Below are 15,986 nucleotides of genomic sequence, written 5' to 3'. Positions count from 1 at the left end.
CCTATAATAATTACTCTTTTATATTATACCATGAATTCATAACAGCAACAAAAACAAGACTGACAAATGTTAAGTTGTGTCTATAAGTACCCGTCTTCTAGTAGATACATAACGAATGAGGAATACTTTTGGTGATTGTAACTCAAATATTCTTGATCTAAGGGATTTCATTTCTTGATTAATCACTAGAATTGATGGAAACTCTGATTTATTGTTTCCTCCCCTGATATAGATCATTTCATGGCTGCTAAATGTTGGTGAGCTGTGAGCGATCGTGGCTGTTAGATGAGCGATTGTGTGTGAGCGATGAATCTTCTTTATTACTTTGGTTGTTAGAAATTCAGTAATACACATTATTTTATTAATATGCATTAATGTTCTCTTTTTCCACGTTTTTTAACTAACCAAATTTCAACATTATTTGACTATTTCAGAATGAATAATTTTTTTTATAAAAAATCATAGATAATAATAAAGAAGACTACTTCAAATAAAAAAATTAGACACGGATGATATGAAGTTTACTGGTGTACTCAATCATGGATAGAATATAAAATTTTGCTAAACTTCCTAACTACTTTTATTCAATATAATTTGCTATATTGGAAAACAAATCCTATATTATAATAATAATAATATATATTATTAGTTCAAAGATGAGTTTGATATGCGGTTAAAATTTTGTTGATCTTCCCTTTAATAACGAAAATATTGAAAATTTGTTTGTATATTTTAATATTATTCTATCATTATTCTCTCGTACATCTAATTATGTTCTAATTAACTACAAATCATATTAATTAATAACCTTGAGAAAGAGATAGGAAAGGAGATGTCATTTTATAAATATTTGGTCATGCAAATATATATTTTCAATGTCTCTATATACAATGTATACTCTAATTCTTGGTTCAAAGCAGCCTCAAGCAATCCATTTTTTGCTAAGTAAACTTATTTTAAAATTCCCCACTAGGGTTTTGTTTTTCCTTATAAGTCAATAATTCCCTCTCTATATATAAATTCCCCCTTCCATTTATTATATATTTTTATAATTATTTTTAAATACGTAGATGACAAATAATATATAAAATTTCAAACTTAGACAACTTCATATTACTTTAGCCACCTTTTTGATTTCATCATCATTTTTCAACACAACGTATCCTCATGCTATAAATATGCATCATAAACACACCTAATTTCTTCATCAAAATTACCAAACAAATAAAAAACATCATTGCCTAAGAACATCCTTCTTATTTGGCTCTTCTTTACAATGGCTAATTCTTCTTCTTCCCATAAGTTATTCCAAGCACTTTTCTCCAAGCTCCTATGCATCATCTTCTTCTTTTCCCTATCTACTTTTGCTTCTACAAGCCTGAGAGTAGGTTTCTATAGTTCATCTTGTCCGGATGCTGAGGCCATTGTTGAAGATGCAGTAGACAAAGCCGTCTCTAGAAACCCCGGCATCGCTGCAGGTCTCATTAGAATGCACTTCCACGACTGCTTTGTTAGGGTACGTTTCATTCAAAGTTTTTCCGTTTAATAAAACCTTATAAATTATAACGATACTATTTGACAAAAAATGAATATTAACTTTCATAATTACATGAAAAATTCGTTCTATAAGGACCGAATTTTTGTAATTTAACCTCACTTTCAATATAACACAAATGCGTTATTTGTCAAAAAAAAAAAAAAAAAAAAAAACTTGAATTTAGATATCCATCTTTGTACTTTTTGAACCCACCCAAATATTATTTAGGAAAATAAAAAATTGACTTCTATGTCTCTCTTTTGTTTCGTAATTTTTCAGGGATGTGATGCTTCTGTGCTTCTAGAATCGACTCCTGGAAATCCATCTGAGAAATATCATGTTGCAAACTTTCCAACCTTACGAGGTTTTGAGGTTATTGATGAAGCCAAGGCGAAAATTGAAGCTGTTTGTCCCAACACTGTGTCATGTGCCGACGTTCTTGCCTTCGCTGCCCGCGATAGCGCCAACAAAGTTGGAGGTACTGTTAATTATCCCTAACTGATTAAACTCAAAAGCTTAAACTCTGATACATTACAATAGTTTTTTTTGGAAATCTGATACATTACAATACATTTAAATCTTATCTTATCATATATGTACCAGGTATTAACTATGCCGTACCAGCAGGCCGTCGTGATGGATTCATCTCAAGAAAGGAAGATGCTAACGCTCTTCCTGGTTTTACTTTCCATGCCGAGAGGCTGGCTAGTGAGTTCGGAAAACGAGGGCTGTCAGTGGAGGAGATGGTGACTCTTTCCGGAGCCCATTCCATAGGAATAGCTCATTGCCCTACCTTTGTTGGTAGGCTATATTCCTTCAATACAACTCATGCACAAGACCCTTCCTTGGACCCCTCATATGCTGATTACTTGAAGAGCAAATGCCCACAGCCAAGTAGCTCTGGTGATGACGGGAGTCAGCAGCCAGACGTGGATCTTGATTTTTCAACCCCGCATCGTTTGGATAACCGTTACTACATCGAGCTAAAGAACCACCGTGGGCTGCTGATCTCCGATCAAACATTGTTGAGCAGTTCATTGACTTCAAAAATGGTGTTGAGAAATGCCCATCATGGGTCCAAATGGGCAACCAAGTTTGGGAAGGCAATGGTTAAAATGGGCAAAATTGATGTCCTCACAGGATCCAAGGGAGAGATCAGACGCCAATGCAGCTTTGTGAATTGATTTCGAAGCTTTCTTTGGGGAAAACATGTTTAATCTGCAAGGAAAGAAGAACTTTGGTGTGTGTTTTACATGTGTTAAAATGTTGTTGTTTGGTTCAAATTTATTGATTTTTTTCATTGTTTAACTCAACCAGTATGTACACTCTCTCTTTATTTATGCATTGTTGATTTTTTTTTTTTTTTTGCATATATATATGAAGCTCTTTGTAGTTCCTTTTCTAATGAATTGATATTTTAATTTTGTTTGAATAATGCTTTGAATATTTGTTTTCGTAAAGTTTCGAATGACTAAGTACAACATGCCTTAAACTTCATCTTAAGTCCTATTCTTATGTTTGTATTATTTATAATGATTGTGGCTCGAGAAGTTTATTGTGTGAATTTTCTTAAACACATTTGAATCTATCTACAATTTGATATTCTACTGAGCGAACGCAAATATAGTCAATACACTATTAGGTGAATCATGCAAATCAAAATAAAATAATTTTTTAAATAAATTGATTAATGAAAAATCATATCTAAATTCAACAACAAGAGGTTGATTATAGATAATGAGAGAGAAGAAAATAAGAAAGAGTATTTCAAAATCGTTAATTTTGAGTAGTATCAGCACTTGAGTTGGATTCATATATATCAAATATCGTTATTGTAGTTTTGGGCTTCATCCAATTTTGTTGGGTAATAGCCAGTAATGGATGGCATTCAGAAATAACAATCAAGAACATAACAACATTTTAAAAACAATATTAAATTACATGAGTTTCATCTTAAAACCAATTAACAATAACGAGAGAATTAACAATTTTATGTCTATTAAAAGTGGGATTCTCAACTGTGCATAATTATTTTATAAGAGAAGTTTCACTTTTTTATTTGGAAATAAAGTGAAATTTATTTTATTAAGAGGAAGTTCACTTATGTACACAGTTTCTATTGTGTTTGAATAGTCTTAACTAAAAGAACAATTTTGTTTGTATGAGGAGAGCTTATTACTTAAAATTTGGAAAATACGTAGTATGATTGTATAAGTATAGGTGGATGAATGAACTAGTAGAAGTACAAGTGAGTGATTCTATATAGTATATACGCAGTGAAGAATAATAGTAATTGTGAGATACAATGACCTTCTTTTGTAAGTGAATTAGAAAGTTCTTTTTATAGTTTTGGGAACTCTTCTACTTATCAAAATAATATATATAAGGGTGATGATTCCTACCATGATCGTTACATATATAATACTAAATATAGTTGGAATAATCATATTAATAGTTGCATTGACAGTTATTTTTGAACTCAAATCTGTATTGATAGTTACATTTTAAGTGGTAGGCACAATTACAGTGATAGTTACATTTATAGTTATATTTGTGACTGCGCTAAAGTAAAGATTCTTTGGGATTTAAATTTGGCTACGATGGGTTAGATTTGACCATCCAAAATTCAATGATTTTCTTTTTTACGATCTTTTATATTTGTCACACGATCTAAACATCCAAATAACCGTTTGGAGTTTTTTTTAAAAAAATATTGTATATTTGATATACGATCTTGAATCAAATAACGATTTGAAAAAAAAGAAGAAAAATCGGAGAAAATGAAAAAAATTGCAAAAGAATGAGAAAGAATCAAAATTGAAAAATCGTTATAATAAAGAAAATATAGAATTGTGAACAAATAATCAACCCTAATTGAGCTTTTCTTAAATGTTCTTTCTATTTATGAAAATTAACCATGAATTAAATGATAATGGTTGGACACTTTATTTAATGAATTAACATTTTCAATGATGGGACATAGTCTCGTAATTGGGTTAAACATGAACGCCCAAACTTAGGTCAAGAGTCTTAATTTATTGGAAAATTGCAATGGATGACTATTTTAGCAATAATAATCAAAGGTATAAACATTTTTAAAAAATTGCAAATATATCAATGATAGACTTGTATCGCTGATAGACTTCATATGGTATATCACTGATATACCAATATTTGCAACATGATCTATCAGTGATAGACTTATATCATTGATAGAATTTGACAAATTTTGCTATATTTGTAAATTTTTTAAAATTGTGTTATATACTTAATTAATTTGAATTTAATTGCTAAATTTGCAACTATTCCTAATTAATGACTATTTTATAAATAATAATTAAAGATATACCAACATTGTTATAAAATTATAAATATAGCAAAATTATCGTTGATAGACTTGTATCGCTGATAGACTCGTATGTTCTATCAATGATCGACCAATATTTGCAACATGGTCTGGTCTGTCGGTGATAGACTTCTACCATTGATAGAATTTAACAAATTTTGCTATATTTGCAAAAAAAAATTTAAAATGTTGCTGTATACTTAATTATTTTGAATCTAATTGCTAAATTTACAATTATTCTAAAAATATTTAAATAGACTTTAGAATATTAGATATATTTTTCTATACTTTATAGATAGTTTCAAAATAAACACTAATGTTATTGAGAGAGAATTGTTTCTAAACAAGACAATGGAGTATTAAAAAAACCATGCAAACTAATTACCATTTTTTTATTATTGAATTTTGACCAAATTTAGAAAAAAAATTGTTTTGTGTAATTTCATGCTATAGAAAAATGACCAAAAAATTGTTTTGTGTAATTTGATGCTATAGAAAAATGACCATTGTATACTCTTCTTTGCTTGTATGCTCATGTTTGATAATATGAGGTTCTATACCAAAACTAATTGATAACGAGAGAAGTAGTCCATTTATATTATATGGAGTATGAGTCTCTTTGTTTTTTCAATGTAGGACTCTTTAACATCTCCAACATGTCCTTCAAGATATGGTGCCTCTTTGAGTTCATATCTCTAGTATTGAATATTCATTTGAGCTTAATAGACTATGATATCATGTTTGATAGTATGTGGTTCCATCTCAAAATCAATTGAGGAGTAGGTCATTTATTTTATTTAGAGTGTGAATTTTCTTGGTTTTTTCAATATGAGACTTTCAACATCTCCAATAGTTCATTGTTTGTCATTGAAACTATGATGACTGTTGTCACTACCTTCAATGATACTAGTAACATTGACAAATATTTTTATTGACTTAATTGCGAATAGATGAAATTATTTTTGCCCCTAATACCCTACCAATGTTATTTTTCAACTTCTTTTTTAACAAGTGAACTTAGTTTAACAGTGATTGACATACCATAAGATAACATGATTCAATCTTTTATTTATAATTTGTTCAACAAAAGAATAACTTTATTATTATTATTATTGTTTATAATTATAATATTGCCACCATATATACTATATAGTAATTAAATAGATGGCAGGAACTATCACATGAGCCCTCCCTTGGTTTTATTTACCTCACATAATGCCTCGAATAAAGTTTAGTTATAAACAATATAACAAATACAATAAATTACTAATTATAGTTTTGAAAGTACTAAATAAAGTATCTCCTAATTTTTTTAATTATTCTTTTTGAATTAAAAGTTCTTTTTTTAGAAAAGACATGTGGAGTTGGAAGAGTTATTTTATTTTTCTTTATATGTAATAAAACATTGAATTAATTTAATTAGGTTAAAAATACAAAACATTTAAAAAGTATAATAAAATTTTTAGATTTTTTTTGGATATTATTTATTAATAGAATTCAAACTTTTGCTATAGTTTTGTAATATTTTAATTTATTTTATTATTTTTAATAATGTCTATTTTTTTTCTTTTTACATTTTTTATAACACAAGCAAACTTTTAATTAAATGTTAATTTGAGTAATGGAGTGTTTTAACTGTATTCAAATTTTTAAACATATAAAAATGTATTTGTGATACACAAAAAGTTATATGAAATTTTGTTATTCTCCTAAATTATTTTACATTGCACTATATTTAAAATACTTTCAACCTAATTGTGATAATAATTTGTTATATTTACAGCTGCTTTTAATTAATTATAATAATAGTAATGACAAATTATTGCAACTATCCTAAATTGCAAAAATGACTCCTATACAGTATTTTAATTGTAAAAAATAACCATAAAGTTTTTTAATAACGGTGGTAGAATTAAATCTAGAAATGATAATTTTTTTTTATTAGAATTCAATTATAACAATTAGACCTTTAAACTTATTGCAATTGTTATATTTTCTACGAGTTACGTCCAAGAAATTTGAGAGCATAATTGAAACTCCAACGTGATGTACAATCTTTTACTACTAATAATAACTAAAAATGATAATTTAATGAAACAAAAATGATGATGATGTTAGGAAGATGTCCATCTAACCAGTGAACTATCTTTTATTATTATTTTTTAGAAAAGAAAACTAGGAATATAATGATAAAAGTTAATGTAGAAGAGTTCAAATTGGATTGGGTTATTGGACAATGATCACTTGGTTAATCATACTATATTCTCAAACCCAAAAATTAAACTTATTATTACAATTAAAAATTCATCAACTTGAAAATGTTCATAATTAACAATCTTAGAATAATTTTTATAATCGTGGTCTTCAATTAAAATATTGTCGAGCTTGTGCCCTAAAAAACTATTTGTTTTTCCTTCAACTTAAATTAATATTGTTTTCATGCAAATCTTTGACTTTTTTATTCTTTCTCTAAACAGCCTACTTGGTCTCCATGCAGCCCAAGGTATTTCCCTTTCTTTCTATTAAGGGTTAATATAAATCTCCCACTAGGCCTTCTTTTTTTATAGTCAACAATTAACCCTCCCATTAACCCCTATTCAAACATTCTAAAATCATCATTGTGAGGAAATTTCATTTCTTCCATGTTTGATCTTTAGTTATATCAACATTTCTTTGTCTTTTTAGGAGTATTTTAATGATATATGTAAGTTGAATAATACGAATCTTAAGTTTTTTGGTTGAGAGTACTACGCGTAATGCCAATATGAACTATTATTTGTTTGAGAGAATAAACTATATATATGTATATGAGATAATATGAACTTTAGAGTTTACTTCAAATAATGCACTCGAACAGTCAAAAGTTTCATTTATGTATGTATGTTGGTACATTAATTCTATCACAAATGTCTTGCAATACAAATTGTTTGGAACAAATTCAATGTTATCTTGAATCTGAAAAAATAAACAATGACGTTCAACGGTAAAAATCAAACTTTTAAAAACTAACGATCACGATCCAAAATTTGAAAAATTTTCTAGTTATACAATATGGTATTGATATATATACTCCTTTCTGTTTGACATTTATTAGATTCTATGTTTGTTTTATTTTAACGACTCACATATACATACATATGTGTGTGTAATTTTTTTAAAAATTATTTCAAATTAACGATAAACTAAAACTGTAAATATATTTATAAAAATGTAACAAAATTTTTTAAATCTATCAATGTGATAGATACTAATAGACACTAATAAAATAATTATGGAAAGATGAGATCAAAAAGTATTTCAAAAATATATTTATAAATATAACAAAAAGTGTCCAATGTTTGTTGGTGTCTATTTCTCCATTTTGGTATATTGGAAGCTAGTCATTTTGTGTATGAAGTTTTAATTAATTTTCCAAATTACTAAAAGAAAAGATGTGATTGATAGATATATCAAATCATCTTTAGGTTAACACCTTTTTAGCACGAAAAAAAGAGATTTGTTGCCATGTAATTTTTAAGTAATCCTTCAAACTTAGGAAACTTCACACCCCGTACGATTGTACTATCATTATTATGCTTTTAACAACTTTCAATACACGGTTTCTTTTTCAAAATGTGAATTAAAAGAATCCCATTTGCATGAGAGCCCCATACATCACTATAAATATATTACCCTAACATTCACCTTCTTCTCAAACCCAACAAAAGAAAAAAAAAACAAATTTTAAAGTACAACACACCTTCAAAATCCTCTCTTCAAATCTCCAAAACCCTCTTATTTTCTTCTCTTTGGCCTCAATGGCTTCTTCTTCTTCTCAAAAGTTCAATATTCTTTCAAAGCTTTCAACCGTTATCTTCTTCCTCTATCTCTCCACTTTTGCTTCTGCTGCAACCCTAAAAGTTGGTTTTTATCGTTCATCTTGTCCCAATGCTGAGGCTATCGTTAAGAAAGTTGTAAACAAAGCCATCTCTCTGAACCCCGGTGCGGCGGCCGGCCTCATTCGATTGCACTTCCATGATTGTTTTATTAGGGTATGTCTCAAAGTTTCCTTAAAACACTTTAGTACTTAAAAGATAAAAAAGATTGTCCGCATTTTGAGTTGCATTCAATTGCATTGTTACACAGTTAGTCGCATGAAAAATTTTACAATATATATTTTTATTTTTATGCCGTGTTGATGAAGTGGAATGCAAAGAGAGATGTAGGTATAGTTCAGAATGTATTAAAGTATTTTTCACTTGGGTTGATTTCTAAGTCTCTCTTTCTTCACATTTAAATTTAAGGGTTGTGAAGGTTCTGTGCTGTTGAAATCCACTCCTGGACATCCAACTGAGAGAGATCATCCTTCAAACTTTCCAAGTTTACAAGGTTTCGAGATTATTGATGAAGCCAAGGCCTATCTTGAGTCTGCTTGTCCCAACACTGTCTCTTGCGCTGACATCCTTGCCTTTGCTGCTCGTGATAGCGCTCGTAAAGTTGGAGGTATATCATCATCATTTGATAATTAATCATCTTCTTTATTGGATTTTAGTTTTTAAAAATTGTGATTAGCACACGAATGTAATTTTTTAACAAATATATATATATATATATATATCTCGCAAGAAAGTTAATAAAAGAAAAAAAGGAAAATGATAGATGAGAGAGCATAGGGTTGATGAGCTTAATTTTAAAATTTTATGAACCAAATCTGATTATGGCCTTCGTGATCTTTAAATTTATCTATCTTTTAGTTAATATTTTAACTATATTTTTCTAAATTTTCATTAACACGTTAACATTATCATCGATATTTTTCTTTCACACGTTCATAAGTTTAAAATAGAGACGAGAAATAAATCGATACAGAAAGTAAATGAAAAATGTCACTAATATAAATATGTATAAATTACTGTCCGCAGGAATTAATTATGCAGTACCAGCTGGTCGTCGTGATGGACGCATCTCAATAAAAGAAGAGGCCAGTCGTCTTCCTTCTCCCACCTTCAACATTGAACAACTCACCCAAAATTTTGCTGAGCGAGGGCTATCGAAGACAGATATGGTAACTCTTTCTGGCGCCCACTCGATCGGAGCAGCTCGATGCCTCACCTTCTCCAATAGGCTTTATTCCTTCAACGCAACCCACAATCAAGACCCTTCCATGAACCCAAAATACGCAGCTTACTTGAAGACCAAATGCCCACCACTAACTAGCAACGTTGGAGGCCAAAATGCTCAGCCGCTCGAGGCGGCCCTTGACTTTACGACCCCGAATCGTCTAGATAACCAATACTACATCGGCTTGACTAAGCATCAAGGACTATTGAGCTCTGATCAAATATTGTTGAGTAGCCCTTCCACATCAAAATTAGCGTTGGTTTATGCAAAGTATGGCTCGATATGGGCCTCCAATTTTAAGAAGTCTATGGTTAAAATGGGTTCCATTGGTGTCCTCACTGGATCACAAGGCGAGATTAGGCGTCAGTGCAGCTTTGTGAATTGATATATACATATGACTACGTTTTGAATTATTGTTTGTGTTTTGTGAATTATTTCTTGTTTTTATTTTTTGTTTGTTTGAATTCACTATGTTATTTTCTATGTATATGTTTAAATTTTAATGTAGCTAATTTGAGAGAGTGGATGTTTTCTCTTGTTTTTGGTTTGTTATTGTTGTAACTCTTTCATGCATGTATTCATGATTTTGTAGTTGAATATATAATATGTATTCTTGTTGAAAAGCATTACATTTATCTTTATTTGATGACTATGGTTCTCAACGTGGGACATTTTCAAATAAAAAAAAAAAGTAGAATAACTATTTACCTATATACCAAAATCTATTGTTTTTCAATTTCTCTTGAATTTTACATTTTATAACAATTTTCTAACCTTGTATTTAAAAATAGATACATTTTTAAATGTAAAAAAGTGAACTAAAATATTATAAAATTTTGAATTTATATTAGTGATAAAAATTGATATTAATATACATCCCTTCCCTACAATTTAAATTTTTGTAAATATTTTAAACATTTTTATTATCTACCATAAATTTACCTTTAATATTTAATTTATCAAGTTGATTGATTTCTGTGGGCTAAGACGGTACTAATAAAAAACAAAAAACAAAAAACAACTTAATAGTTTAAAAAATCTTTTGTTGAAAAGGTTAAGATAAAGATTTGAGTCAACTAGATTAAGATTCACTAAGTTAAAAGTAGAGAGCAAAATTTAAAGTATTAACCCAAAATGGTTTTCTAATTTTTTTATTAAAATAAAAAACTAACTTACAAAATTTCTGAAAATATTTTAAAATAAACTTTTGTTGAATGACAAAAACTCTGTCAATAAAATTGAAAAACAAAATATTGTAATTCCTGTCAAGTCTAAACTTTTACAGAGAAGTTAGCAAATAGCAATAATATATAATAAAGTAGGATTTGAGGTTTCAACCTAAACAAGTAATTTATCGTTCATGTTTGGTAAATAAATACTAAATTATTATGTCTTAGATATAATGACTAATTTTTTTAAAAAAAATTTAAATTTTTAAAATTTTTTTTGTTGATATAAGATTAATTGTTAAGTAATATTTTTTCTTTTAAAATCAATTTGGTGATTTAAAATAAATTGGTCACATCCAACCCATGAAAAAATAGATCAGTTAGATTTTGGTTTATGTGAGTTGTAATATATATAGTGTGATACAATATTTATTTACCATAAATTGAGAAAATAAAATTTAAAAAGAATAAAACATGTTGTTTAGACTGCACTTAATCTTTTCTAAAATAAACCACAAATTTATGATTTTAGATATACATAAACTACACTTAAACTTTTAATTAGAACCTGCTTTACAAAATAAACAAATAAAAAATATAAATTCACAAATAAGAAAATGATATAGTAAAAAAAATAAAATAAAAATTTGGTAATGGAAAAGAATTGAAACTATTTATAAAATATAGCAACAAAAACTTAAAATATATAGAATTTCGTTGACTTTTTTTTCAAAAGAAAAATAATGGATTAAAACAACTTAATAGCGGGACTTAAATACTCTTCTAATAAGAACGGTAAGTCTTGGTATTAGGTTGTTTTAATTATTATTATTTTACTTAATCAAATTTAGCATTTTTTGCTTCTTCAAGTTTAGTCAAGCGAGATTTTTTTTATAAAAATTTTACAATCCTTGTGTTGAATTGCAAACCAAAAACATTCAAGTGAGATTGATCATATCCTATCTTATAGAGTGCTTGAACCTTGGATGAAGACGAATATGTTATTATCTACGATATTTGATCTTAGGCCAATCCGTGTCTAACCAAAATCTTTAAGGATGAAATTATATTGATTTAGGGGTTTAAATGATTGAGAATTAGGGGTTCTCATCCCAAGACAGTTTCTAATTCCATTTCACTAGTTGTTTCATACCATATTATTATATATAAATTTGAATTACGTTTATACAATTTTTCTCTTCCACCTCCAATGTTTCTATCATGGCAACAAGTTTTAATGGTTGCTTCTCTAATTTAGAATGGTTGGTTTAAATATTATTGACATTGTTAACATATAAAACATAACTCAACCGACTTGAAATTGCAATAAATATATATATATATATATATATGAAATGTAAACTTTAAACCATACATTGTTTTTTAAAACACCCAATCAAACTAAATACATACATAGACGAAAGTGACAATACATAAAGAAAGAATCACACCGCTCCACATGAACACAAATTAGAAATTATCGAAAACAATTCAAACCGTTGAATATACGAGAAAGAAAAACCCCAAAGGTTGTCCTAAATGATGTTTAGAAAAACGAAAACAAATCTTTCAAATATATATCCAACGGTTATTTGGATGCAACCACTTAATACCAATAATTTTATTACGCTTGAAGCTTAATCATAACCATGACGGACAAAGAAGAGCCCTAGTTCCTAAAATGACACTCCTTTCTAATCTCCCCTTGAGTTCCAGTCAAAACTAGTAGCTTCCCCATCTTCACCATGGCCGCTGAGAAATCCCTCATCCATATTGCTCTATTCCCTTGGTATCTGCTCACTATCGCTGCTGTAAGAGGGTCAGTAGCAATTGCTTGATCTGACGACAAAACTCCCATCTTGTTCTTCAAATTCTCAAAGAACTGAATATCGAGATGATTTGGCGTCACATTGTCCAAATCTGCCGTCTTATCAAACCCGCTACCAAACGGACACTTCTGTCTCAAAGTTGCTGCAAAGGTTGGGTCCAAACTTGGGTCGGTTATTTCTGTTCCATTGCTCGAGAAAAGTCGATCGGTAAATTCTGGACAACCCGTCCTTCCAATAGAATGTGCTCCAGAAAGCGCCACCATGTCTCTAAGCGACAAGCCTCGTTCTTCAAAATGTTGTGCAAGAAATCCAATATCAGTTGTCGGAAAAGGGATGTTGTCAGATACATTTGCCCCATGAGAGACCAGTGAGTCACGACGACCGCTTGGGACGTCGTAGGTGAACTGACCGAGTGTCGCGACGCTGTCCCGAGCTGCAAAGGCTAGGATGTCCGCGCAAGAAACAGTTTGCGGACATCGAGTTTCGATTTCGAACTTCGCATCGTCGATTATTTCGAAGCCTCGTAATAATGGGTTACCGACATTTACACCTTTCTCAGTATCAGGATTTTCTGGTGTTTTATCAAGGAGTATTGATGCATCACAGCCCTGTCAAATTTGTTTGAAGGCTGTAATATATGAAATATAAATGTGTAACAAAAGCCTAAACCAACCATACACAATAATGGCTAGAAAGTTATGTTTTTGTTTATATGGTGTTAGTGCTTTTTCCCATTTCAAGGTTATTTAAAATTATTGATGGATACCGATAGCGTATATGCATGGTTGAATGTTCAGTTTAATCTTTTATGTTTTAATGTTATTTTTCAATTATACCTTATTTTTTCCTTTGTTAAATTCCACAATATATTGTCTTATAAGAAATTTAAATTTGGAAGAGATTAAAATTATCTCAAAGTGGTCTAATTTCTCATTGAAATTTACGTCATACAAAAATTATCATAATGTGATACATACACCTAGCTTATCATTTAAGCCATTTTATATTTTAAATAAAAAACTTAATCGAAATTAGACGTTTAGGACTTAGTAAAATAATTAAATTGAAATTTTTTTAATGAAAGGAACTAAAATATTAAAGACCTACAAAGTACACATGTATAAACAAAATAATTTAAGAACCACAACATTCTAGGATTTCACGTAAAAAATTTAATACGGTATAAAAAGTTCATGAACTCCAAACAAACATATAATACAAAAACAAATATTGAGAGAGTATGTCGAGAATAATCCGAAAATGTCAATGAAACTTAATATTAGGTTAAATTATAAACGTATAAATCATTCGACCTTTGGTACCAACACGTTAATTAACAAGATATTAACATGACACGTTCATTAATTTATTCCACTATCTAAACGTTAATTAGAATCGATCATTGACCTAAATGAACAATGATGAAGTTTTTAAAAGATGGATGAAATGAGCTTACCAGAACAATACAGTCATGGAAATGCATTCGAATAATGCCAGCAGCCATTCCAGGGTTTTGAGAAACAGCTTTTGCCACTGTGGTTCTCACAATAGTTTCAGCCAAAGGACATGTTTCACTATAAAACCCGACTTTTAACTCTTGTGAGTGACCTTTAGATATCATAACTAAGCCCACCATTAACAAAGCCACAATCTTTGCTAATTCTCCACTCAATTCACTTTGCATCTTGCACTTTCTGATCTCCATACTTGAACCTAAATTTTCTTAAGAAATTAAGATGGATGAGAATTATGGTCTCTTTGGTCCATATATATATAAAATAAGGTTTTAGGATTATTTTTTTTGTTCTTTTGATTTTGGCTCTTTGTTTTTGGTCGATAGTGCTGAGGGAAAAAATGTACGTTTCATTTACATTTTTCTTTGTTTATGTCAATTTCTGTTTTCATACTTTTGAATGTTCGAACTCTTCCATCTTAGTACTTTATATATTTTATTGATTGTAGAAAATAATAATGTCAATACATTGATGTGATCCTTAAATGATGTGGGTAACAATTTTCTTAAAATAAAGGTGGGTAACAATTTTCTTAAAATGCAAACATTTATAAGCTGTTTAATTTGGCATATTAAAAATGGGGGTTTTTTTTTAAAAAAAAGTAATAAAAAGTAAAACAAACTACTTACACTCTATAAAAAACCAAAAAAAAAGTTATTACATTTTCTCTTTTTATGAACAGTAAATATTTTTTAAACTTGGTTAATTTTAACAATTTTTCCTAAAAAATAAATCAATGAGTCTATTAAATATAAAATTAGATTTTGCATTGGATTGGAATCAGCTTTTTATATAATAATATATATAATTTATGCAAATAAAAGTTATCATACATTAAATTCTTTTAAATAAGTTTATACTAGACCATTAAAAATAAATTGAAAGCTTAGAGAAAAAGTAAGTTTGAGCCTCTTTGTCAGGCTTGGGAAATTAAATCTCTCCATTTGAAAAGTGTTTCAAGTAAAAATTAAAAGCCAAAGAATTTGAACACAAGATTTCTTGATATTTATATACATATAGATGGTTTGGCCTCCTTTGTTTTCTCTCTTGCTAACTTTCTTGTACTTGGGATAAATCTATTCTAATAAGATCATAAAAATAAGACAAAAAGTAAAGTGCCAACCTGATGCAATTTTAAAGAGTATATTATTGAGGTGGATGATGAAAGTATTAAAAGAATGTCCACCTAGTGGGATGCACCTACCTACTTACCTTCATGTATCCGTTTTTAAAAAAATACAGTGATTTGGAACATTACAGAAAATATATACTTATTTTGGAAGATAAAAGCAAACTTGAATTACATCGAATAATGGAGGGCTGGATTCCAATCTATGGTGGTGTTATCGAAGGAATTACATTTGGAGAGTAAAAGTAATGACATCAAACAATGTCTTTGTCTCATAATTATTATATATATGAAGTTTTTGTTTGTTGAGGGACAGCTTTAATTTAACAAGAGATTATATGGACAGTAGCTATTGTACAACC

At 29.1% G+C, this 15,986-nt stretch overlaps 3 protein-coding genes across 3 annotated transcripts; 2 read left to right on the top strand and 1 right to left on the bottom strand.

Annotated features, from left to right (window-relative positions):
- The first annotated feature begins 1,234 nt into the window (after window positions 1-1,234).
- Window positions 1,235-2,942, top strand: LOC101215978 (peroxidase 5). Its single transcript, XM_031889175.1, has 3 exons — window positions 1,235-1,516; window positions 1,817-2,015; window positions 2,141-2,942. The coding sequence occupies exons 1-3, from the start codon at window positions 1,277-1,279 to the stop codon at window positions 2,719-2,721; spliced, it is 1,020 nt and encodes a 339-aa protein (XP_031745035.1). The 5' UTR covers window positions 1,235-1,276; the 3' UTR covers window positions 2,722-2,942.
- Window positions 2,943-8,562: 5,620 nt separating this feature from the next.
- LOC101216139 (peroxidase 5) lies at window positions 8,563-10,609 on the top strand. Its single transcript, XM_004135923.3, has 3 exons — window positions 8,563-8,914; window positions 9,167-9,365; window positions 9,785-10,609. Exons 1-3 carry the CDS (start codon window positions 8,681-8,683, stop codon window positions 10,366-10,368), a joined length of 1,017 nt encoding a protein of 338 aa, XP_004135971.1. The 5' UTR covers window positions 8,563-8,680; the 3' UTR covers window positions 10,369-10,609.
- A 2,212-nt stretch (window positions 10,610-12,821) lies between these two features.
- Window positions 12,822-14,686, bottom strand: LOC101216219 (cationic peroxidase 2). Its single transcript, XM_004136093.1, has 2 exons — window positions 14,438-14,686; window positions 12,822-13,589 (listed from the first exon to the last, which is right to left on the bottom strand). The coding sequence occupies exons 1-2, from the start codon at window positions 14,684-14,686 to the stop codon at window positions 12,822-12,824; spliced, it is 1,017 nt and encodes a 338-aa protein (XP_004136141.1).
- Window positions 14,687-15,986: the final 1,300 nt, after the last annotated feature.

Source organism: Cucumis sativus, chromosome 7 (genome assembly GCF_000004075.3).
Source record: "Cucumis sativus cultivar 9930 chromosome 7, Cucumber_9930_V3, whole genome shotgun sequence".
NCBI classification, from domain to species: Eukaryota; Viridiplantae; Streptophyta; class Magnoliopsida; order Cucurbitales; family Cucurbitaceae; genus Cucumis; species Cucumis sativus.
Note: the sequence above shows the minus strand (reverse complement) of the source record. Positions and strands in the feature narration are given on the sequence as shown.

Bases quoted from the DNA above. Each gene is read 5' to 3' on its own strand.
- LOC101215978 (XM_031889175.1), top strand. From the start codon at position 1,277: ATGGCTAATTCTTCTTCTTCCCATAAGTTATTCCAAGCACTTTTCTCC. The intron at 1,517-1,816 runs GTACGTTTCATT...GTAATTTTTCAG, and splicing joins TCCACGACTGCTTTGTTAGG to GGATGTGATGCTTCTGTGCT. The intron at 2,016-2,140 runs GTACTGTTAATT...TATATGTACCAG, and splicing joins TAGCGCCAACAAAGTTGGAG to GTATTAACTATGCCGTACCA.
- LOC101216139 (XM_004135923.3), top strand. From the start codon at position 8,681: ATGGCTTCTTCTTCTTCTCAAAAGTTCAATATTCTTTCAAAGCTTTCA. The intron at 8,915-9,166 runs GTATGTCTCAAA...TTTAAATTTAAG, and splicing joins TCCATGATTGTTTTATTAGG to GGTTGTGAAGGTTCTGTGCT. The intron at 9,366-9,784 runs GTATATCATCAT...TACTGTCCGCAG, and splicing joins TAGCGCTCGTAAAGTTGGAG to GAATTAATTATGCAGTACCA.
- LOC101216219 (XM_004136093.1), bottom strand. From the start codon at position 14,686: ATGGAGATCAGAAAGTGCAAGATGCAAAGTGAATTGAGTGGAGAATTA. The intron at 13,590-14,437 runs GTAAGCTCATTT...CAAATTTGACAG, and splicing joins TCCATGACTGTATTGTTCTG to GGCTGTGATGCATCAATACT.